At 36.6% G+C, this 24,820-nt stretch overlaps 3 protein-coding genes across 10 annotated transcripts; 1 reads left to right on the top strand and 2 right to left on the bottom strand.

Annotated features, from left to right (window-relative positions):
- Positions 1–2,051: 2,051 nt before the first annotated feature.
- LOC124217132 (beta-1,3-glucan-binding protein 1) lies at positions 2,052–8,745 on the bottom strand. 3 transcript variants are annotated; one of them, XM_046622446.2, is made up of 8 exons: positions 8,094–8,745; positions 7,345–7,566; positions 6,934–7,085; positions 6,663–6,799; positions 6,064–6,227; positions 5,599–5,972; positions 5,238–5,348; positions 2,052–3,288 (listed from the first exon to the last, which is right to left on the bottom strand). In XM_046622446.2, exons 1-8 carry the CDS (start codon positions 8,209–8,211, stop codon positions 3,211–3,213), a joined length of 1,356 nt encoding a protein of 451 aa, XP_046478402.1. In that variant the 5' UTR covers positions 8,212–8,745; the 3' UTR covers positions 2,052–3,210. The 3 variants fall into 3 exon arrangements, with proteins under 3 accessions (XP_046478402.1, XP_046478403.1, XP_046478401.1); XM_046622445.2 differs by lacking the exon at positions 2,052–3,288 and adding an exon at positions 4,773–5,098; XM_046622447.2 differs by lacking the exon at positions 5,238–5,348.
- Positions 2,993–4,532, top strand: LOC138190818 (uncharacterized). Its single transcript, XM_069135311.1, has 4 exons — positions 2,993–3,320; positions 3,651–3,810; positions 4,060–4,250; positions 4,393–4,532. Exons 2-4 carry the CDS (start codon positions 3,676–3,678, stop codon positions 4,421–4,423), a joined length of 357 nt encoding a protein of 118 aa, XP_068991412.1. The 5' UTR covers positions 2,993–3,320; positions 3,651–3,675; the 3' UTR covers positions 4,424–4,532.
- A 139-nt stretch (positions 8,746–8,884) lies between the features above and the next one.
- LOC124217311 (uncharacterized) lies at positions 8,885–24,811 on the bottom strand. 6 transcript variants are annotated; one of them, XM_069135305.1, is made up of 9 exons: positions 24,719–24,811; positions 24,221–24,628; positions 20,599–21,290; positions 20,330–20,519; positions 17,101–17,270; positions 13,412–13,728; positions 13,008–13,239; positions 12,725–12,917; positions 8,885–12,626 (listed from the first exon to the last, which is right to left on the bottom strand). In XM_069135305.1, the coding sequence occupies exons 2-9, from the start codon at positions 24,327–24,329 to the stop codon at positions 9,964–9,966; spliced, it is 4,566 nt and encodes a 1,521-aa protein (XP_068991406.1). In that variant the 5' UTR covers positions 24,330–24,628; positions 24,719–24,811; the 3' UTR covers positions 8,885–9,963. The 6 variants fall into 6 exon arrangements, with proteins under 6 accessions (XP_068991406.1, XP_068991408.1, XP_068991409.1 ...); XM_069135307.1 differs by adding an exon at positions 22,991–23,197 and having other exon boundaries at positions 24,615–24,752; XM_069135308.1 differs by lacking the exon at positions 24,221–24,628 and adding an exon at positions 22,991–23,197 and having other exon boundaries at positions 24,719–24,736.
- Between the last annotated feature and the right edge of the window lie 9 nt (positions 24,812–24,820).

The raw sequence follows: 24,820 nt of genomic DNA on the forward strand, positions 1-24,820 counted from the left end.
TTCGGGTACATAATATCCGGATTAGGAATCGCTTCGTCAGAAGGCCGGTTCGTTTAGTCATTAATATAAGCCGGCAGCACAAGACTGGTAAATGAAGTAAAAAAACTAGCGCGTATTAAGAAATTGCGGTTAAAATGAATATATCGTCGTTTTTACCAGATTCACGATCGGACCTATATTGCTAATAATTTCCGCAACATTTATTGTACAGATACTCGAGTAAGACTATAGGTACAATAATTGAGTGCCCGCGGCTAACCGTGACCCTAGAATCTGTCGTGTTCAAGGTCCCCTCTATTCTAGGAACAGGTACCTGGGTATTGATAATCATAATCAAATTTTGCATGCGAGCTCTCTTGCACATGTTGACGAGCCGAGCAAACATTAGCGTTTTTGATTAGGATGATCGTTAAACCCGCGTGAGCATTAATGCTTAGAGTCCTTAACTTTGAACGGTGAAATACATACACGAGAGCATGTCAAGCGAACTTATAGTACTATCATATAATATACAAAGTCACGGTATACAACTTTCGAGAATTCAACTTTTTTCCATAACTTTTAGTTTTCCATCGTAATCCGCACAGCGCCATCCAGTGGTATTATTACATAAACACCACTCAATGTGAAGAGAATATTTTTTTGATATACAGATACATGTAACCGTCATATATAAACTACTCGAAGCTTTTTACCTATACGCCTTATCGTCAGAATCAATTATAATCTACTATAGATTTTATAAAGGCTACGAAGAATGCATCGTAAATTTCTGATCAAAGTTACAACGAAGAAAATTTTTATTCCTCCATAATTCATTAATGATCGCGAAGCTTGACTTTTGTGTATCGCTGGGTTCTCTAATCGCAAGATATGGTATCAATCAGGCTGGGTTGAGTATTATCTCTGTAGTGTGAAACCAACGTGCCATTCTTTCCTAAAACATATGAAAGCTCCGATGTGTTCGCGACGTGTCAAATATCGGAATGAAAGTTTGTATTAATCAAGCATGACCATCACAAGGAGCTTTTGGTGTTGTTGGGGTGAGTCTTATAATTTATCTCATCGTAATATATACTTCACCATTGTCACATCTTGCTGATTCAATTCCGCAAGACATCATCTTATCCTACGGAAACAGCTGTCAACCAGCCAAAATTATACATCGTAGGATATAGCGTAATGAAATCTGCCTTCGTTAATTATTTCACACATTGTATTGGATTAGAAATTATTTGGAAAAAGTTTGAAGTGCAGTGTCTAAAATGATTGTTGTACAGAAATGAATACCTTATACACGCGTAGTATGATAGTTGGTATAAACGCACGACGATTTGTCATCGGATGGACGAAGCCTATGATCTAATGTGTTTACAATCTAATCACCTGTAAACTTAAGATATATAAGTTGTAACATTGTAGTCACGAATGGTGATAAAAATCCATACGAATTATACATTTTCGTACACACAAAATTCCTAGACATACAACAAGAGTCATACAATATTAAAGTATAATATGATAAATATTTTACTAGTGGATGAGCAGCTGGTAATTCGTTTTTTTCTACATTTTCCACTCAAGCCACAATATTGCAATCTAATGAAGCATTGGGTACAGCGACCTCCGACCTGTATAGATATATGATTCTAACACATCATAAAGATTATCGGGTGTCTGAGATCAATCAATATTATTCTCGAAATTTCATCGACGGTTCAGTTCGAATACCAGCCGCTGATTTAACGCGCACGTGACGGGATGTGATGAATTATTCAAATCCTCATTAGACTTGTAATCTCGCCGGTGTCTCCCAGGTAGGCGACCTTCCATTCTGGCGAGCAGACCATTCAGAGAAACCGACTTTGTCAAGAATGAGAAAAACGGTCGGCCATCCATATTCCTCGACGGTCCTGGCGTCGAGGGATTTCTTCAGGACATGGAGACCCCGGCAACCTCGCTGAGTCACTGCCTGGTCGAAATGTTCGGAAAATATCACGACCATGTGGTCCAGGTTCGATTAATTGCTTCAAACTTTTTTCCAAGCACTGCATCTCAGGGTTAGACGATCCGCATATACCGTAATTTATAAACGAAATAAAATACAAGCATTCGTAGAATTGGCCAAACTCCGTAAAAAATTTCCAATTGTTTCGTCAAGCTCCACACAAAAATTGCCTCCAGTCAACTACAATATCCGTAATCCATTATGACGGACCGGTAAATAATGTCATTTGATAATGTATAAACTCCAGACAGTGAACACGATACGCAAAATACCGGTTGTTACGATTGCATCAGCTATACCCAACACAAACGATTTCGAATGTGTTGGACACGAGATCTTGTCGTTTTTTGTTCAAGAAATAATAAAAAAACAAACTGTGACCGTCTGATGGGGCTGTTTCGGCATTTTGCCTTCCATCTTCTTTACTTTCTTGGTCTTCTTTTTGTTCTAATTTTTATTCTCTCTTTTGTATTAATATTTACCCGCCAAACTGGATGCCGCAATTATTTGCTCACATATAGGTATACAAACCTATGTATTGTATAGGTGAACGCTGCAACTGGCGAGGTTTTGAAGTACAAGGACGTTTTGTCCGAGGCTCTTGCACTCGCAGCTGGGCTTCGTTCCCTCGGCGTTACCCCCGGGAAACTCATCGGTTTACTAGCAGGACCAAACGATCCCAAGGTCAACACGATTCTCGTCGCATCGCTCATCCTCGGCGCCGTTCTTTACCCGATTGATCCGATCCATAAATCTTCTGGTAAGTATAAGCTATGTAAATATTTTACCCATGTATGGTAGTTCGCACATGTTTGCAGGAAAGGATAAGATAACAGATGAAAGACAAAAATGAGTTGTGTGGAAAAATAAAAGATCGCAGTTCGAAGTTGGCGAAAAATATTTGTAAATTGTCGTGTAAATTACTTTCTTACAATTCTCTTATTGGACATTTCTAATACTAATCAGTTTACTACTATATCATTTCCTTAGACGCAAAACTGACCACGTTACTGGATAAAGATCCACGAATAGTATTCTGTGCCGAGGAACATGTCAGTACTGTAGCCACTCTAAAATCGACAAAGACATCGATAGTGTCGACGGACAGGAAGGGAAAACCGGAAGACAATCATCCCGTAGAAGGCGGTTTTTTTTTTCAAAACATCCTCAAAGAAGAGGAAGGTATTGTCGATCTAACGGATCTAGGACCTGGCGATGTTTTGGTCGTTCTGCAAGGAGAGAGGAGCAGCGAGAACATCGTCCTCACGAACGAAATACTCCTGAAAAATTCATCCCGAAAGAAACAGTTCAAGTAAGAAACAGAGTCAATTCTATTAATGTTTAATGGCTGAAATTCTTTTTTTCTTCATAGCCAACCCTGCAGTTATACTATCGCAGTTACAGATTTCTAATTTGAATTTATTGTCTGATCCTATCGCGTGCGTGATCTGTTCATCGAATCGTTCGTTTGATTTACGTAGTGATTATTTATTTATTTATTTATTTCTTAGCAATATTTATTTTTTAATTATCGTTAACGAATTTTTGATAGACTCAACTGATTTTCGACCATTGGAAATTTGAATAATATCTTTCATATATCAGACACGCTGTATTTTGTTACGTGTGATATTATTGGCAGAAGTGACCTAAGCCAGAGTCTGATTATGGACTACGGCGACTGGGCAACAGCGTCTTGGATTATCCGGAGGCTCGTTTTATTCAGATGTGGTGGTGGGACTCTTACGTCTTTTCCACCTTACGAACCAGAAACTTCCTTAGCATTAGTACAGAAGCACCGGGTTTGTATTTTTAATAAAAATTTCATTTCATTGTCGGTCGCTCCATGTTCGATGTTTTATTAGGAACTCGTTACGATGTTCGGAATAAATACCTATAGCCGCGAAAATTGACGCTCCTGAAGTAAAAAGCCTGAGCATCAATTTTTTCACAAATCTTCAATAAAACCTGAACAGTGATATTAACATATCTCTGGTCCTAAAATTCAAAAGACAATTAATCCTGAAAAATTGGAATTTTTGCACCGGCAGGTCACGTGGATGGCGCTGAAATCGTCCCAAATCCGGCAACTTTATGATTGTCAGGCTATCGTTGGGTACGACTTGAGCAGCCTAAAAATGGTAAGCGCACCATCGACTGGGTCTGCACTTCACTCCGCAATTGGGTCAAAGTACGATTCTCTTCGGGAGCGTCTTCCGGCCACCCGCATTATAATTACAGGGTAAATAAAATCCATTACGTTAATTAAAGAAGCACAACGGCCCAATTTCATGTGATTTCATTTCAAACCCTTCGCATTACTTTTCGAAGTGACTTTATATTTGCAGTTATTGATATAACTTAAATGGAATTTTATTTCACAGAAGAACCATTGCAGATGTAGTACCCGTGTGAATTCAGCTTTAAGACTCAACGATACAGGTGTAAAACAGATTCAACTACAAGACACATTGGCCGATAAGTAATTAACGCCAGACTGATAATTCCATGGCATATAATAGCGATCTCAACAAACACGTTAATGTACATTGTTTAGCCATTATTATCCTGTACAATTCTATATTTGTTACTAAAGTTTTCGGTATATCTATTTATTTCAAAAATAAACTGTATAAGAAAAGTCGCTCACCTACTTTTATTCACGTTTTACGCATGAGTGTATTATTGTAATATTTCCCATACTCAAGGTATTGGACAAATGGAGCGAATTCAATTCTAAGTAGAAACATATTTTCCATTTCAATTCGCTCGATATCACACAAACTTTCATTCAAATTTTATGATCATTTACATAAACATCTTCCAGAATGAGATCAAAACGTGTTCCCTGTCGATATGGAATACATATACGGATTCCACCGTGAAGAAGAGGACGAAATATATTCATTTTCTATTTACATAATAAAAGTCGGTCAAACACCTTGATTACTGCAGGATATGTGCAACAGTAAATCTTTAGAGTGCATAAACCCGGACGTAATCGATCTGCAGATGCGATTTACCAGGATTATTGGAATCTTGCCAACTTGGAAACCAATGATTTTTTGCTTCCCAAAAGCGAAGTAAAGCCTGCAATTATACACACGTGATAAACGAATTCGAATTTCCTTTGTGTTATAGTAAGTAAAGGCGATGGCATTGAAGTAAACAATAGTGATAGATGTATTTCCAACACGTGTAATCAAAAACTTGTAAGAACTGTTCAAACCTTGGCTGCGACGTTTTTCCACGGTTTTTCATATCCAACACCGTCGCCGCTGCGTAAGTTGTCCGGAAAATCACGTACTCCACCCACGCCAACTCCCAGAGTAATGTAAAACTATCATTAAAACCAGAAAACCGACTTACAAATCCGCAGTATTTCTCATTTATGGTATGGTTTTTTTCTACATTTGGAGAAAACGACCTGACGATGCAAAACATGGGTTTACATATAAAACATTCACAGCGGTAACTCATTTACGCCGTTGCGGGTTTTTCTTCTTCTCATTGAACAAAACGGAGTTCGATATATCTTCTATTCTGCAGTAAATTGTATATCATTCGGTAAATAAAATTTTTTTTTTTACCTGACCGTCGAAGGGTGACATCTTATTTCTTGTTCCTGATGAGGCATTGCTATTGCTGAACCAGTCATTCGGTCTAGGAGTCAAGCGACCGGCTTCTTCGCCATCGACATGAAACACGAATCCATCCGCGTTCCAGGTAGTCGAATATACATGGAATCCGGAAGTCCAGTGACCTGTGATATTTGAAAATTTCTGGATATCCACGCTCTGGAAGTTTGGTGCCGAACCAGCTCGTAAACCGAATTCCAACAGGCGCCCATCATAATTTCCCGTCGTTCCTGTCAGCACCTGATTTCCACGCGCCATTCCCAGCCGCACGAAAACGCTTTTGAATTCCGAAAATTGCGTAGGATTCTTCGGCTGCAGCCATAATTCTGTCGGATTCGATGATAGGTGTAGATTTTTTTTCAAATTGTAAACTTAGGTAACGGCGGCGAATAGTTGGAACTTACTGAGGTTTCCTACCTGGATAAAGCCAGTCGCCTTCTGGAAATTTTGCACGAATCTCGACTCTTCCGTATTGGAAGTTGAAATGATTGATGGTCGTTAGACGCGCAGATATCACTGGTGGTAGAATAAGGTATCCTGTAGCTGACCGGGAACAATCTGAAGGTACCTGACTGGTACACCTGTCATCAAAATAAGTTACAAGTTTTTGTAGCAATTTCTGTATCATTCGGAAAGGACCGAACGATATACACAGGTATGTGTACAAGAAGATTAAATCATGGGTGCAAATATTTGCAGATTTTCGACATCAATTTAAAATATCTCGATTCTGCGGAATTGATCTGAGTTTCCTTCCTCGTTAAGAATCAAATTTATAAGTTGGAAGTTCAGCACCGAAATACCGGAGAGTAAACCATTCGATATATAATTCCCAGTTCAAGACTCGATAATCCGAACACAGTCACTTGACATTAATCTCCGTAAAACGAAAATCATGTTGATCGGTTCCATTATTCACAAACAGTTCTCTATACTTAGAATTACATATTTTGTTGATCAATGCTTCTAATAATATTTCAGAGTTTATCATTTTAGTATAAAGTCTTATTACTTACTCGGCCAGAGTCATGGTGCCTACTGCGGTAGCACGTTCTCCGTACGAGTCTTCAAGTAGACTAGGAATCACGTGAAGCGTTCCATTCTTGATTCTCACGCTTTGCTGGTGGTTGTGGTATACACAAAATTCATATTGCTGCGACGAGAAAAATATATCTTTCTTCAGAATTACAGTGTGTTACAAATAGAGACGTTTATTACGGCATATTATTCTACACACTTCTTTTTCCAAGTCTTATACATATAACAGCGTTAAAATTGTGTACTCACAGGTTGTGAAGGAATGAATATTTCTCTTGACCAAATCGATGTGTTGAACGAATCAAAATTGTCTTCCAAAATTAACTGGCCTTGACAAATCAACCCTTGACGCGTTGTGGTAGTGATGCTCGGGGTGCAAGAGCCCGAAGGACTTGTTGCCGCTAAAAAAAAATACCAATATCTAATATTTCACCCAAAACTATTTCAACTTTATAATTAAACAATTGATAAATTTTTTAACCACGTATTATATGCCAATTGCATGGAATTAAATTGCTCTTATCGTCATACTAACGATGATTCAATTCTTTCTCGGCAATTGAATTCAAAATCCAAAAATATGATAAAATACATTACACGTATAATGTTCAGGACAGAGAGTGACTAAGATTTGTTTGAAAAGTTCGAACAAATGCTTACAAGGACTCCACGATCCCGTTTTCTTGTGCGGACTTCCATCAACTTGAATGTAAATCCAATAGTGGAGAACGTCTCGTCTTTGAACAAGAGTGTGAGTATCTTCGAACATCCATTTACTCGACGTGGGACGAAAGATCTCACGGGATATTGATCCACTTTGGTCTGGGATTATATTTTTGTTAACGTTTCCGTTAAACGCAACCAGTTGTATTCCCGTTGCATCTGAAAATGTTCTCATATAGCATACAAATGTGTAATCACATATTAAAATTACTATGCAGCAGATAATGCAACGATATTACATTGAACTAACAACAATCATTAATAGTCTACTGATAAAATTTCTCCAAGATGTAAAATATGAAATACGCAATCTTAATTACGCTTAAAACGAACGTGAAATACATAATTTCAATACACATATATCGATCAATTATATAACGGAGAATAAGATTATTTATATTTTCGCGAAAATAAACTATGCTCCAAGGTAATTCTACTACAACAATAGTGAGGAATAGTTTGACTAATAAATATTTATTTGCAAATGTACCGCATAAACAATGATCAATAACTTATAACGGATTAATCGAAACAATCGGAACAAAGTTGTTCAAATATTCGTATTGAAAATTGAATTCTTTCTAATTGAATAACTTAAAAAATTAAATTTTTATTAATAACTTTAAATGTATCGTGCACGTTATTTTAGTCCCGAAAATTTAACGGTACAACTAATTGAATCTCACCTGGTATAGACACTCGAATTCCACGAGGAGACAGTAGCTGAATATCAGGATCCGGTACCGTGTAAGCACAAATTCCAATACAGCAAAAAGCTACAAATATCAACGCGAGTGTTTTCATTTCAGAAAAAAAATCTTATGCAAATGGTGCGTGTCAAGTGGCTACAATGACAAGTTCGGATTGCTCGCTGTTCGCGTAGTGAACGTCGGTACCGGCGTATGCGGCAAATAAAATGATTGTCCTTTTTATTTTCATTACGTAATTCTCCCTCTCTCACTCTTATACACATCGGAGAGTTTCTGAGCTGATCCGCTGACACGCGTATTAATGAATATTCAAAATAATCGATATCTAAAAATTCCACGAATACCAATGGGAACCCCGCAAACATATCACGGTATTTCGAGAAATCCGTAACCGCAAAATGTCCATCGGTATAACATGAATCAGTGACTGATTTACAGACATATGGGTTTCCGAGGTGGAGAACATTTTTATACTTAATTAATGTAGTCTTCTATTTTCAAAATCCCTTGACTAGTAAATTTTCTAGACTAAAAATTTAATCCACTTCACGAAATTCGCACGAGAAAACACGAAGTAAACAATCCGACCATTTTTCAAATTCTGTCATTGTTTAAAAGAATGCGGTGATACTAAATTCTCAACTCCAGACTTTCTTGATTGCGCGGGTTTGGACATCCTTAAATCTGTAATATAGTTAATCTGGATACCAACATGTGGCTTGAGCGTTGTCAAAACATCATTTTACTTGTTTGGTATTATATTTTTTCTCAATTATTTGTGTACATCACTTGATTAAAATTACTGCGATCTGCTATATTGTTAATAGAGTTGTACATTATGCATATAACTTATCCTTTGTAGAGTTATTTGTTTATTATTTATTCGAGCAATAAGCTAAACTTAAATGTTTAAATTGACAAGTCGATAACCGTACAATAATTACATAAAAAAAAAGGAAACGAATGTATTATGTATGTATAGGAATATATGTTCAAATGACATTAAACTATAGACATTCATGCCTTGCGGATATTGATCCGTAATGTAATCGAGTAATTAGTTTTAGAATATCCGGCTATTCAAAAATCTAAAATCATTGGTTTCCCAGACAAATACCTACTTACCACTTCACAGTGTGGTCAGTATTGTCTTTTTCTATATTTTTTTTCATTTCTTTACTGATAATGTATGCACATATTACTTTAACACGCGTTATTGTAATTTCCCGGACACATTCAAACAACGCTCCGTGGTTCTATGCAATTTTTATATAACCAGGTCTTCCCCCAGCGCTGAACAGCTTGCAATTATGAATGACTATATTCTCTCATTGGTATTCATGTACATTCATATTTTATACTACGGTACTGTGACAAACAAACAATCACGTGTCAATGTACAAAAATTGCTGGTTGAGAGTAGCCATTGAATATGATTCTTATCATTACGTATAAAATAACATTTTTCTAAATTTTAATCTACTTTGTTATGTGCTGTTTAATGCTAACTTATTTGAAAGAAAAACAATAGTGTTAAACATGGTTTCGCGACAAAATAGTGCATTATAACAGTTCAGTGTTCCAACTGGATAATCCCATGATTTTCGTAAATCAATCAAATTAGCCATAACCGCAAGAATCGTAGGTACTAATATAATTTACGATGTAGTACCTATGACACGAAGCAATTGATTATAGATATAATCCATAAAAACTGTGGAATTTCCAAAGCTTCGTATACATCAGCTTACCCAGATCGACAAGTTATAACTGAAAATTGAAGTGTAATATTTCAATGTCTTGATATTGACAATTTTAAACGAAATATTATTTATAATAAGACTGATTAACGTCGATCTTTGAAGGAACCAGGATTGTAAGATCTGGATTGTTGAAATCCCGGATAATTTTGTGGTTGCCAACTGTTATTTAGTCCCGAATTTCCTTGCCAGGTTCCTGAAGCTTTTTTGGTGCTGTCGTTTGGTATCCAGCGTGAGTCATTCATAGCTGGACCACCCTGGGATGAATTCCACTGGGACTTGTTACCAGGTCCAGATTTATTTTGCCAAGCATCACCAGGCTTGCCCCACGTATCCCCTGTCTGATTTTCCCTAGACCATCCAGAGGATGGGCCTGGATTATTTTCGTACTTGGGCCAACGATCTTTGCTGATATTGTTACCGTCATCTCCCCAAGGATCCTTAGCATCATCTGGAAGATCGTTCCAATCCTCTTTATCAGCTTGACCCCCCCATGAATCTTTTGTAGATCCTATCTGATCTCCCCATCTAGGTTTCCCTCCGTCACCCCAGACAGGCTTACACTCTTCTCTTGGCAATGGTCTCGGGAAGCTTTCTTTCCCCTTAATATTCCAATTGTCTCCGTTCACTCCTCCTGATGAGTTTTGCCATCTGTTTTCAGTGGCTGGTTGCCAATGTTCTTTAAAATCTTTATTAAGGACAGCTGCAGACTGTTTGTTGGCCCATGTATCACCATTACCACCACTGCTGTTCCATGACGCATCGTGACCACCATCTTTCATTTCCCATTTGTCCTGATTCAAAGATTTCCGATATCTATCATTACCTGAAGGATGTTCCCAATTAGAAGTGACAGGCTGCTGCCTCTCGTCGTGCCATCTTTTTTCGGGCAATCTTTCAGCGGGTCTCTGCCAAGTGTTCTGCTCAACTGCACCTCTGCTCGGTATGTCCCAGTCGTCGTCCATTCTTCTTTGCGGTGACACCTGACGTCTTGTAGGTGAAATGTGGCGTCTGGTAGGAGACAACACGCGTCTAGGAGGAGATATAGCCCTTCTGGATGGTGAAATCTGACGTCTTGATTCAGAGATTTGAAGTCTGGGCGATATCTGACGTCTTGGCGGGGATATTTGTCGACGTGGTGAAGACATCTGACGCCTTGGCGGTGACAACTGACGTCGTATCGGTGACATGTGTCTTCTTTGCGGTGTTATCTGGCGTCTAGGTGGCGACAAAGGTCGTCTGATCGGTGACGCAATTCGTCGAGGTGATATGGGTCTTCCCATTACAGATATTTGATGCCTGGGTGGTGAAATATGCTTCCTAATAGGTGGTGAATTCTTTTTCATTGGCTGGAAAGGTTCCCATCGATTTTTCTCCATCTGTTTCCAATGGCCTCCTTGTTCCTGTTGTTTAAAATTCCCATCGCGACCGTGATACCTGTCAGGTGCCGTATTCTGGAAACGATTTCCACCAGAGTCCTGTTGCGAACCAGATGCCATTATAGCATTCCTCGAGGGTGCGACATTGTTGAATCTGTCATAATTTCCCCTAGACATTGAGTCGTCAGGTTTCGTAAACTCTCTGTTAGCTGTTGTGATTAGTATATCTTGAGTCCCCATTTCCTGAACATAACGACCTTTCAGTAGTGGATCATTCTGGACCTGCACGTTCGATGAGCTAGGGACATTTTCAGGAGGTGCAATACGGTCCCATACAGAACGCGGTAGTTGGCTCTGCAATTTATTTGTCTGTTCAAGCACCATATTCAACATATTCTGAAGTTGCTTAGCTGTAGCAACATCTACAGTAGAAGCCGGTCCGCTCAACTTCTGCTTAGCCATGTCGAGCATTTGTTGCTGTTTTTTAACCTTTTCCATTATCTCAGGCTCTATACGGTTACTAGATAATCTTTCCCGCAAGTCAGACTGATCCTTATGATCCCTAAACCTTTTCTCACGACCTGGACTTCCGCGAGGCACGACGCTTTCTACGCTCCATCCCCGTGATTTTTGTTCCTTCTTCATCATTGGGCTTCGATTTCTGTACGGGAAATTTCTTCGTGCGGGATCTTCATACTTATTCATAATTCGCCTATCTTCGTGCACTCTATAATCCGGAGAAACTCTACCGACAGCCCAGGGTTTGAAATTTCCTTTTTCGAACCTAGGGGCAAACTTTTTAGGAGGCACATGCGGCCTCTCTGGAGAATGAACTCTCTTTGGCTTGAATTTATTTTTGACTGGTGGTAATGGAGTCTCCTTCAATTGCTTCGGAGGCATGAATTGAGATTTTTTGGTAAAACCTGGAGTAAACTTAGCTTTCTTCGGTAAAAGTTCTACCTTGTCAACATATTTCTTCACAGGAGGTTCGACTATTTTTGCTACCTTATTCAAGGGAACTTTTGCTTTTTTAGCAGGACTATTTGCACCTTGGGTAGTCAAGGTTTTTGCTCCTTTATCCGCGATTGATTTTTCTTGCGATAACGATGCTGAAGTAGCCGGATTTACCCAAATCCGTGGAAATTTGTTTATCAACCGACGTTCCATCAATATAACAACCTCGAAATGCGGCCCAACTGGTAAAGTGTCCACAACACATGCGCGAATGGGTATAAAAGGATTTCCAAGATTTCCATTACCCGGTCGTGTTAACTCCAATATCGAGCGAACAGACTGCTTTGTTAAAGTTGTTACCATTACGAGCCGCTTCAATGACAGAATCTTCCGCAGATCCGTCATTACTTCAATGGCTGAAAAGTTCAAAAACAAATACAAATTGAAAATCAACAATCTTGGAAGAAATTATATGATATTCGTAGATCGAAATATAGCAAAAAATTCAAATTACCTCTGCCTATATTAGTGTTGGTGTTTACAATCGCAGCAGCCTTACAGTTTGACAATACTTTAGCAATTGTAGCCATTACTTCGGCAGGTTCACCCATTACAAATGAAGCATTTTTGACGCCATTTAATTCGCTAGACATTTCAGCTTCTTCTACTTCAGACGGTGAATCGAGTCCAATAACTTGATGACATTTCTATAAAGCAATATTTATATCATAAACATCGTACAAGTAAAAAAGCAATCAGCATATATCATTTTTTATGATAAATCATGACCCACTCACAGATGCAAGCATAAGCCCAATGAGGCCTGTTCCACACCCTATTTCAACAACTGTTGTTCTAGATGTAGGTGCTAGCAAGTCGGCAACAGCATTTCCCAGACTTTCTGCACCTGCTGCATTCGACCAGAAATTTGTCTTGGGCGCCAATTGTATTTTAATGCCACCAACAACCTCATCTAAAGCTTCAGACCCAAGTAAAAATGTTGTAGTGGTATTCGTTGTACCTCCAGTTCTGAAAAATAACGTTAAAGTTCAGTAAATAGATTGATCTTGGATTTAGAGAAAAGCTAATACTCTTTCAAAATTGTCAAATATCCGGCGAAAATAATAATCTCATAATCACTGTCACATATTCACAAAATAAGTTGGAAAAAAATAGTTTTATAGGCGAGTGCATCACTCACTTTGTAACAGATTTGCAGTAGAGTGATTTGACCTTGCAGTCTTTGCCTGGGCCAACTTCATAGACCTGTTTTAACTCATCCATAGTTGAACGATCAATGTTTCTTCCAGTTGCAAAGAGCATTAGTTCATCAACACGATTACACCTAACTAAAAGCCATAGCCACTCTTGCTTGACAGTTTCTTTCTCATCTGTATCACTACGTGTAGAGGTGTCTTCAGACTTTGACTCTTCATTAGTAACAACGGCAATTTCACTGGATGTTTGTGAAGCTTGTTCATCAACGGATTGTGTTGTCTGAAGAAAGTCTTCGAACACCTAAATAGAAATGAAAAATTTGTTTGGTAAACATGACTGGAGTATTAAAATTGTTCTGATGCCATAAGGTTTACTATGTGCAGTCATCAAACTTCTATGGTTGATGAAATATTTACATTGAATTGCTTGTTCTACACCAAATTAAATTAATTTGTGACTTTTGATTGCGTTCTGTTATTGATGTTATAATTCGAGTTATTTCATTGAAACCCAGGAACTTCATTGTAACAAAAAAAAATTAGGCATGTGAGTGTTAACGAATTCTAGAATATGATGTTAAAGAGATAAAACATATCTCAAAAGTTATGGAAGGTAGGCTATGTCTTCAAGAGCTTGTGTAATTATGATAGAAATATCTTAAAAAGGAAATAAGAAACAATCGAGGGTTTGTCACAGTGTTACACTTGTTGTTTACCAGATATTTCGTAGAAACTTCTTTGTCAAATGTAGTTTTTGTACAGAAAACAAATTGATGAAGAAGTAATAGTTGCTGAGAACATGCAAATTCAATTATATTTTTCAACTGGACACGACTGAAGATCAACTTTTTTAACCATGATAAAATATCGTGTTTTGCAGACAGTTTATACATGAAATTTCAAAGCCTACTTCAGACAATGTCATACTTCAATTTGATATAGTAAACATGGTAAATAACATATTTAGAAAGTTTTCTCAACTTTGCAAAACGGATTTTCGTAAACGTGTAGGTATTTTTTGAATCTTTGATAGACAAATTATTTCTTGCCAATAATTGTTTTTCTGATATAACGTTTACAATTTCATACTACGAAGCCATTGAAAAAAATCTTCTTTCTAAGATATTTGACAGAAGAATTCAAATGCTTGTGTACAATTAACATAGCCACTGTTGGAAATACCGATAATTTAAATTTGGCTATAAAATCATTTTTGGCACCTGTTACTCATCAAGTGCTATTTTGCAATCAACAAAATGACAACTAGATTTGCTTTCAATTGTCTGCTAGGAACGGCGATATCAGTCCATATAATATGAAGCACAAACAAAAATCACACAAGATTCATTTATCGAGAACCTTTCGAGTGTTCTACTGTGCGGTCTAGAGTTAAAAATATGTTTGACTACAGATCAATAATTGATTGTCCAAACTGGAAACAGTTACTTTTTCGTGAATTATTTTTCGACAATTATTTAACCTGCCAAAACGGAATCAGCTATACCAACATGGTAATCTCAAATTTGATATTAAGAGAATCGTTATTTAGGAAATATGTAATAACTCATGAGCCTTTATATCACAATGCATAAATGTAAGTCCAGCTTCCCATGTAAACGATGATCGTTCAGGCTCTTTCAGTCAATAGGGTTGTATGATGAATCATATGAATATTATACAAACAATACTCCATGTATTAGATTGTCTTCCATTCCATACGAGCTTTAATTCAAATCAATCCGTACTTTCCGTAAAATAAATTGTGATTATATAGAAATTAACATCCAACTCTAATCCAGAATTATTCAGAATTCACATAAGCTAGATATTCCTCATGTACGGCATTGCGACTTATGTTCGGTTTCAACTTCTTAATCCCCAAACCGAATTAATCATTCATGCGTTTTGAATGCAATTTACTCTAGAAGATCCAAATTCTGATGCTGAGATTTGTCGAAAGTTGCGTCACATTGGTTGACGATTGCAAGTTCAAGGGACGGATGGGTATTCGAATATTCTTGCAATAAGTGTTACGATATCATCATGGATCTTACGTTTTCACTCTGTGTTAGATATGCCATTTATGTATACTTATTATCAAGAAACAGACGATAACATTGGGTATTCTCCAAACCATTCTTTGCAGGTAAGGTAATCGTAATTTTCTACTGCAAAGTTTTGCTGAGATACAAAAATTAATCGGCATTCACGCAAAATGGGCTTGGAAACATTTTCTCTTTGTTCATTTACATCCATTTCACAACATGTTAAGTAATGATCAGCTGAAAGACTTTTGTTGGTATATACCAATCACGTTCTTGAAATGTAGTTGCGATGATACAGCACACAGTTTTCTCAATATCTTCTACTCCAATGTTTTTTTAGCCAAGAAATGGTCCAGTAGTGTTGAAATACTAATGCTGCAAAATAGCGAGTGTGATCGTTTTCTGTGTAGACTAAACAGTTCTTCGCCTCACAAGTGTTAATGAGAACTTGGCAATATTACGCAAATGATATCAATTTTTCCTCTTCTCATCTGCAGATGGCTAACTGGATTCTGTACAAAAGTAACAGTACAGGTTAGCTCATTGCATTCTAAGGGTTGGCAAATGTCTTCTTAATGCAACCCAATCAGAAAACGGGATGCAGCATATGTAAAGATGTTGTTACAGAAGTCTTGAATATGAACTGGCTCCCTTGATGTAGCATAAGTATATGTAATCCTCAATCCGTACTAGTGTTCGTCTTGAGTTTGAAGTCATGGCGAAAAATTTAAAGCCATGATGTTTAAAATGATGAAAAACCATATTCGACGCGTTATGTTTTTTGATTATAGTAGAATTCTTCTGTCTTCCTTGAATACAGCATCACGTAAAATATCTTCACACCTCAGGATATTGCTAACATAATTGGATTTGATAATCCATCCATGAAACCAGTCACTACAGATGTGTTCTTCAATATGCTACTCAACGCAATAGCGTTGGCTTGATTATTTTCCAGTTCTGTACGATCTTGAACTTTTTCTAGACTGTAATCCTCAACTTCAATTCCATAATAATGAAATACAGAATTTTGAAGTAAGGAACTTGAACCTGCAGTTCAGTCCAGCGTGGATAAGAAAATAATATGCTTAGAATACCAGAATGTGGCATTTGGTGATATTTCAACTTCGATACGACCTGCACATCATCACAATATCAGGTCACGGAGCAACGCAAGTGAGTGATAGGCCTCCTAACATGTTTTGTAAATTGTGTTGCATAACAGGAACATTGCACTTGAAATCACAAAGTTATTGTCAGGTATTTCATATGCCGTATCTAAGAAGGTTCCCATTTCGGTTTAGCTTGCATCTCATCAGCGTAATTTCCTTGCTATTTCGAAGATAGTGTGTATCAGTTTCACTAGCGTTTCAGTTGAGGTTGCAGCTTTGATTTCATCCTCAAATAATTATTCATTGCGCTTGTTTCATGTGAAACTATTCAAAGTTGTAGATCGTTTTTGAACTCGTCTTTGGTCAATTATACGTTTTTTTTCCAAGCTACGTTTATTGCCGATTTATTTCCACCCATCCCTTGGTAAACACATGATGAGAAAACATGGAAGTATACAAGCGTTTGGAAGTTATTCGTCTGGCGATATTGCGTTTACGTAGCAAAAATTATTGTACCTTGACTGCTTTCATTACAAAAGGCGGATATTGAGAAGAATTATCGGTATCAGAATCCCATACACCGGTTGGAGTCAGCCGCCACATTGTAGAGCCACTGTTCCCCGAATGAGTCTCCTCCTTGTTAGTGTTTTGCTTCTCTGTTGACTCTTGTACAGGCTTTCTGTTGCCTAAACATGTCACATAAGATTTCTTATCTTATTAAACGTAATATTACCATCACATGGCAAAGAATTTCAATTTTCTTCAATTAAAAGCATATTTCAATCATGATCTCTGAATTTTCTAGATTATTTTTCAAACATCCTTTTTACGCAAATATAATTATTTCTTCAAAGAAAACTTTTAACTGGTTGTTTCCACCTAAAACATATTAAGAGTAGCGTTAAATATATATCAAAGAACATTAATTATTCGTCGAATGAAAATACGTATATCTGCCACTGTGGCAAGCTAATGCCATTTAACCATTGAATACAATGAATAAAAAGTCGCTCCCTGAGTGATTGTACGCTCAGCAAATGTGATATTATCAAAATATAAGTTAATCTTATTTTCCCTAAACTTCACTAATTTGCAGTTTTTGTTAGGTTTGATCAACTGTGAATAGTGGCAAGAAGTTTATCTGCTAGGTGTAATAACTAAACTTCACTTGTATATTTTTTTTTCAAGCAATAAAAGTACTGAAGAATTAAGCTAAATAACCAAATAAGCAGCGTACAGTAGAAAACGTAAAATGGTTAGATACAGATTTAACTATTGTGAACAACCACAATACCATACTGTAAATAGATCAGCCGATTGTAACGATCGATATGTCACAGCATTCCATGACTGGTTACAGTTATTATTATGAAGTACCAATGTCGATCTTTGAATAACAAAAGTTATTGCCATTGATATGTATGTAATTATATTACATGCAATTAGCAATAAGTGTCTTGAAATGCTGAAGATGAGTTTGATAGGTACAAACTACCATTTGCTTTCAGTTAAGGTTTGAGTACCAACATTAAATTCACAAATAGTGAATTCAAGGCATAGTGCAGCTTTTCGAGTCATGCTCATAAAAGTAGTGAGTTTCATATCCATGAGAAATATCTCACATCATTCACTTGGGAATGTGCTGCGGCAATGGATTTGTCTGGATCAAATAGTATAATACATGGTAGTCACAGAGTTTTCAGTTTAATTTATTATCTGAAATCTGGTTTCAACTACCGATGATATCAATCATTTTCTGCATTGCCCATTCTGGGAGAACAGTTACGTTTCCGCAGTAGGGCACCCCGTACTCTTCTCATTTACAGTTGCAACGGCATGTCCAAAACCTGTTCCAACTGTGAATACTTCGACAAACTTCAGGTTTCACCTAAGGCTTGCAAATCATGCTTAGCTCAAAATATTTATAATCAACGACCATCTAATTGTTGTTAATAGGATTTGCAAAAACAATATTAATTGTTTGCCGAATGATTTAAATAACAAATCCAGGAAATAAAACAAATTGTTTGTATGACAAAACGGAATACGGTTTACAATAAAAATAGTAGTGGTAAAGAAGAATAAGAGTTCACCGATAGTGAAATCTTCACAACTTCCAATTAGCCACTTTTAGCAACAGTATAAATGTATCGTAGGCAGGGAAAAAAAATGTTTAAAACTTCCTGGATAACTTATATCATTTGTCATGTCATTCTCTACTGATCCAATTCTTCCTTGATCAGTTTTATATTCACCACCATAGAACCATTACATCTATCTTGAACTGACGCAAATGATTTTCTTACTCACAATGGCGGAAAGATGGGACTGCCAGTAAGCTGTCACAAATTTTTTTGGAGAATTGTGTTTTCCTTGAATCATCCAGATCAATCATAGAACAAGTCCAGATTTGGTGAAATTATTCAGTAACAATAGATGTGTGATTACTTTGGTCTATGAAATCATAGCACATCAGTTTGTTTTTTTTTTTTTTTTTCCTCAATTGGAATCTATTTTTCCATGGATCTGATTGGCAGCTTCTTAGACATCTCACTTGTTAACTCAAGTTGCGAGTCAAATTCTTGTTGATAATAATCATATACTTGCTCACAACATATGTTCATGTACAAATATATATGGTACTTTATGCGATTATGTATTCCACATAATTTAATCACATTTCGTAATATCATGGTGAGCTATGACTCATAGGCCATGTTGATATCGTCATGTGTGCTAGTTAATTCCGCATATTTGAGAAAGCAGATTTTACACAGTCAAACATGTGTGACATGGTTTTTACGATGTAAAGACATTGCAGGGTACTTGCAATTTCTGAAAAATACTTAAATTGTTATTGATAATTGATATTTGTATGTTGTTCAAACGTTGCAAAACAGTACACCAGCATCGGACAACCCAAAATAGTTGTCCCAAAAGAAATCTGACGACTGTCTAGCATACTATTTAAACATACGGGTAACAGCAATAGCAGCACTTTATTTAAAACGCATGATATTGATACTGATTAGATCATTATATCGAATAGAACAGAATCTAGCTGTAAGATTGGAATTAAAATTTGAAATTGTTTATTTCAAGTTGATGGTTGTTGCAATGCATTTTAATAATAATCAAACAAATGAACAACTAAAGTCAGAGAACTACATTTTAATTTACATACAAAAACCTTTTCAAACTATTACAGAAGGCACCGATAAAGCGCAATTTCAACAGCTTTGAACACACGTGTAATTTTGAATTACAATACAGTTCAGTCTCGATGTTCTTATTAAAACAAGGAAAAAATTGATAGAAACTCCACCATAGCTGCGTGTGAATTATACACAAATTAGGTAGTGAATCAAAATTCCAAATATCAATACAATCTGGTAAAGCAAAACAAAAAAGCAAACCGTTGTATTACATATTAGATGTAACGTTATCACCTTTGATTTTCTGAACTAGCGATTATGTACAGAATTTCAGAATAGAGTTAAGTTTATCTGTTTGGTAAATATTGCAATTCATGTAATCACAGAGAATTTCGGACTTTCAGTAATCATTAAGCCATGCTATGACAAATCTTTGCGATAATTGGATTAAGATAAACAGAAAACAATATTTTCATTTCGAATGCAGATTGAAGTGCATAAGTTGAACAAATAAACTGTATGAAAATAGAATTACCTTCCTTGTTTAGAGTAATTTCAATGTTCAAGCAGAATTTTAAATGCCTACTTACACACGAATTTCCACCGATTGATGTGAGGTTTTTCTAGCAGGCATCGTCGAGGTTGATCCAATCGACAAACGGGGGTTCCAGTGATAGCTTCATTTCGGTCTAGGTACCCTTTATACCGCGGATAAGAAAATTCAAGGACACGGGCTAATTTTGACAATCGATCTTTTACCGTTGCAACTTTTGTTTCCAACTGAAAACATTTACATATTGAAGACATTCGGTAACAATGAATTCACTTGAAATCAATGATCACAAAAGCAAAGGCATACCTTTTTCTCGTACCAATCTACACCAGAATCTTTGGATTCGGATTCCACAGCCTGAGGTTTCTCTTCCATTTTTTCAGCTGTGACTTCACTTGGCTCCTCTGTTTTGTCTTCTTTTTTGCTCGTAGTCTTCATCTCTTCTGATTGCTTGTTTTCTGGCTGTTTGGATGGATCTTCCGTTGCTTTGTTCTTCTGCACATTTACTTCGGATATATTTGAAGCTGCATTGGTTGAATCAACGTCATCCTGAAGCTCAAACTCCGTTCCATCTAGCACGATGTTTTCTATCTCATCAAGATGATTCATTATCTCTTCATCAGTCATATACTCTCCCGACACGTCTAATTGATCCATAGAAATATCAGCTGTAAAGTCGATCGGCTTTCGAAGACGGGCGTTTTGTTGTGTCAGTAAAAGTCGCTTTTCAGTCAATAATTTCTTTTGTTGGAGTGGATCTGAGGTTTTAGAAGGTTCTTTCGTTTCCAAGCTATCAGCAGATTTCAATTCTTCGGCAGTCTTAGTCTTCGACTCTTCTGTACTTTGCATTGGTGCATTGTCAGTGCTCTTGGGTGCTTCGATAGACTTAGCCGCTGTAACTTTTGATGATTCCTTAAATGACGCTGTTTCATCATCATCAATGCACTCGTCTACTACTTCAAACTCCTCTCCTCCAAAAAGCGCTACTTTTTCTGTATCTGTTGGAAATATTGATTTGTCAGTTTTACATCATTCATCATAAAAATTTCATAACAGTTCTGACTTTTCAAACCAAATACTTTTTTTAGATCATTTTACTAAAAATTTTAATATTGTGATCTTCTGAATAGTTTGCAAAAATGGTATCAGATTTCCTAAATAAACATCTTGAAACAAGTTTTACATGATATGACATACATTCGAATTTGAGTTACACTCATGACGCTTCATTCATTATCTTTGGAAAATAAAGTATAAATAAAACTTTCTTTTTCAGCTATTCGTACATGCTGCATAAATATGGAGAATCTTTTTATGCAAAACACCGCTACACTGGGACTTGAGCTGATTTCACCATAATTATAGCACTGGCTGCTTTTGTGCTGGAAGATTTGCAATATTTTTGAAAAAATGCCAAGAAACCGAAAGGTTCATGTTGTCATAGGAGTTTCTGTCATCAAAATGAGTAATGAGAACAGAATTATCTTACATATACCAGGAAAATGTCGACTACATATAAATCTCAAATTTGTAAAAAGATTATAATTTGAAATTTATTCTCCTTCTCTTTGAATCAAGTCAACATTTTCACCTAGTTTAAATGCAAATATTATCCCATAAAGAACTTTGGAAGATCGTACATGTTTTAAATACTATGATAAAGTTTAGACACATTTTTTCTAATTCATCCGAAAATTCTGTTTTCGACAGCTATCTTGTTTTAATAACGATTGCAATTTTGAACCAAGATAAAAAGAAAGCCAAACCTGGAAATACGTGATTGTAGAAGGAAAGAAAAAAATAAACGTTGTTCGAAATCAATTTTGCTTGACTCATTAACTAAGTTGTATATAATACATCATTTTTCGTTATAAAATACAAATTCTCAACACTATGAAGCATCAAATCTTGAGATTGAAATTAGTAATCTTAAAGCAACGAAAAATTGTGATAAGACTCATCATTTTGCAGCTTAAGAATAACCGAAGGACTTGAATTTACCAACTCTGAGTTTCTTCATGCTGTATTACAGTTTACTGAATTCCAGAAAATTTTAAAGTTATAAAACAACATATTTTTATAAAAATGCACCGTTACAATGATGCTGCGAAATTCAACCAAATTAAATCTTAAAATGAAACAAATTACTATGCAGATGACAGACCTTCTCTTATGTCAGTAACTATCGATAAAATCATCTAAGCACTGGTGAAAAAGATGTTGACAAAAAATCAGCTTTAGTAACGACTTGTTAGCATAAAATTTGAACTGCATTAGTAATGAACAACTATCAAGCCTCTCAAGAAGTTTACAACTATTTTGCTAAATGAAATTTCTAATTAGATTGATTTAATCAATCATAACCTGCTGATTACGAATCTTCACTTTGATTGATAAAAAAAATGAGGATAGCCATTAGAGGTTGTAATAAATAAAGAATTGGGCAAAAGAGCATCAGCATTATCGCTAGATAGATTGACAGGTTCAAGGGTCAATGGAAGTCGTGTAGTATAAGGGATTATCTACGTATCGCACGAAAATGAGACGTTCGCGTAGTTTTATATCGTAATATAAGAAAAACAACAAACAAAAAAAACGTGGGCGTAGCTTTGGAATGAGAAATCGTTGTCAGATACAAAGCGAAGTTACTATGTAATCGCAGGAACGTCTATTATAAAATCGTTAAATGGAAACTCACCAGCCATCGCGTTGCGCCCTTAGATTGGAATGCGTCGTTAAATGTACCCTAGTTGAAGCTTACTTTTTTAACGCGATAATGTATGTTAAAAATGACCACCCAATTCACGCTTAATGAGAAACGTTACACATTACTTGCACCGTTGCAACCAAGGGAACAGTGTATCACTGAGTATAATCAATTTCTCGTAGGCGCCATGTTGAATCACTATCGATATATTAAACAACATACTCTCACTTCCGTTGAGCGAAAAAGGCACGAAGTAAGAGGGAAGGAGACCGAACTCTGCCGAGGCCGCATCCCAAAAGTGGGATCAATTTTCCAGCGATAAGTGAGCAGTTCGCTGCGAAGAATAACCGAGACGACGAGTCACGCATGCGCAGTACGACTTAGCTGCGTCCGTGTCTCGCTCGCATAAAGTGCGAGTGAGACAGTTTTGTTACAACAGTGAGATTAGTTTTTACGGTAAGATGTCAGCGTGTCGTGTACCGCAGTGCAAAACTAAATATAAAGACAAAAATAACAATCACACGTTGTTTAAAGCTCCCTCGGTACGTAACGTGATCATAGAGTGATGGTAAAACAAAATTATACTTCTATTTATGTTTATTACCAGATTGTACAATAAATTGAAATTGCCAACAACAAGCAAGAAATATCGTTTTTATGTATATATCTAGTTTGTAAATCCTTATATCCTACATCCTGACCTTATCTCCTAATTCTCGTCACTGTAGCTGATAATTTCTATTATGTAAAACTTGTATATATCCTGATTCTCCTATTTACCATTTACAATTTTCGTATTGAACATGATTGATAAATTGTTTACATTTAAAGCATGATTGTAAAAAATGGTTGTTCAATATCCTAATGATCTGGCAAAGGCATTTTATCTACGTTGTTCAGAAGAACAATAAACTGATCCATATTCACAAGGATAGCACATTCTGAGAGCGGCCAAATTTTATTGTCTATGTATATTTCAACGTGCATATCTGGTAAAACAGCAATCCTTTTCAATCTTTTGTAAACCAAAAAATGTGTGATCTCCTCGTGTAAAACCCCAACTTGGTGCTGGTAAAATACTTGCACATAGCTTTTTCCTCAAATACGTGTAATTAAATTCATTACGTAGTTACTCCATATCTGTAAGAACGTCCAGTATGATTCAAATGCTCCACTATTTACGGCTTAAAATTCCATAAACAATGTTCGTAAAATACTCACCTATGATTTCTGACATCGCAGCGTATTCACGTTTCTTTTTTGCAAGTAATAACGCGATATTTGTGATTCTACCATTATGCCAAGAAATTATTACGCACCATAACCTCATGAACTTGCTGTCACAACAACAAAACTGTCTCACTCGCACTTTATGCGAGAGAGACAAGACACAGCTAAGTCGTACTGCGCATGCGTGGCTCGTCGTCTCTGTTATTCTTCGCAGCGAACTGCTCACTTATCGCTGGAAAATTGATCCCACTTTTGGGATCGGAGTTCGGTCTCTTTCCCTCTTACTTTGTGGAAAAAGGTAACTTTCAACACGCAAACGTAACCTCAAACCCCACTAGCTGGAGCTTTAATTTTTCATATGAAATCATCCGAAAATTGCTTCCACCAGTTCTCCATCGACTAGAATCCCACGAAATCGCAGTTAAAGCACACATCAATTAACACGTAAATAACGCTTGAAAAGAGAGGAAATCGAGAGACTGTAATAACCTGAAAATCAATGTCCCATCCGCAGCGGGCAACAGTTACAAGTGGACTATGGAGCTCTGGTGAAGAGAAAGGTGACTGAAGTGCCGGCGGCCATATTCGTAT

The sequence above is a fragment of the Neodiprion pinetum genome, chromosome 4 (assembly GCF_021155775.2).
Source record: "Neodiprion pinetum isolate iyNeoPine1 chromosome 4, iyNeoPine1.2, whole genome shotgun sequence".
In the NCBI taxonomy this organism is placed as follows: Eukaryota; Metazoa; Arthropoda; class Insecta; order Hymenoptera; family Diprionidae; genus Neodiprion; species Neodiprion pinetum.

Coding starts and splice junctions, on each gene's coding strand:
- LOC138190818 (XM_069135311.1), top strand. CDS start 3,676: ATGGACTACGGCGACTGGGCAACAGCGTCTTGGATTATCCGGAGGCTC. Junction 3,811..4,059: donor CATTAGTACAGAAGCACCGG/GTTTGTATTTTT, acceptor TTGCACCGGCAG/GTCACGTGGATGGCGCTGAA. Junction 4,251..4,392: donor ACCCGCATTATAATTACAGG/GTAAATAAAATC, acceptor TTTATTTCACAG/AAGAACCATTGCAGATGTAG.
- LOC124217311 (XM_069135305.1), bottom strand. CDS start 24,329: ATGAGGTTATGGTGCGTAATAATTTCTTGGCATAATGGTAGAATCACA. Junction 21,291..24,220: donor TGCGATGTCAGAAATCATAG/GTGAGTATTTTA, acceptor TATTTCCAACAG/ATACAGAAAAAGTAGCGCTT. Junction 17,271..20,329: donor CAATCGGTGGAAATTCGTGT/GTAAGTAGGCAT, acceptor TGACATGTTTAG/GCAACAGAAAGCCTGTACAA.
- LOC124217132 (XM_046622445.2), bottom strand. CDS start 8,211: ATGAAAACACTCGCGTTGATATTTGTAGCTTTTTGCTGTATTGGAATT. Junction 5,973..6,063: donor AGGCGACTGGCTTTATCCAG/GTAGGAAACCTC, acceptor CGAATCCGACAG/AATTATGGCTGCAGCCGAAG. Junction 5,349..5,598: donor TGTCACCCTTCGACGGTCAG/GTAAAAAAAAAA, acceptor TTTTAATGATAG/TTTTACATTACTCTGGGAGT.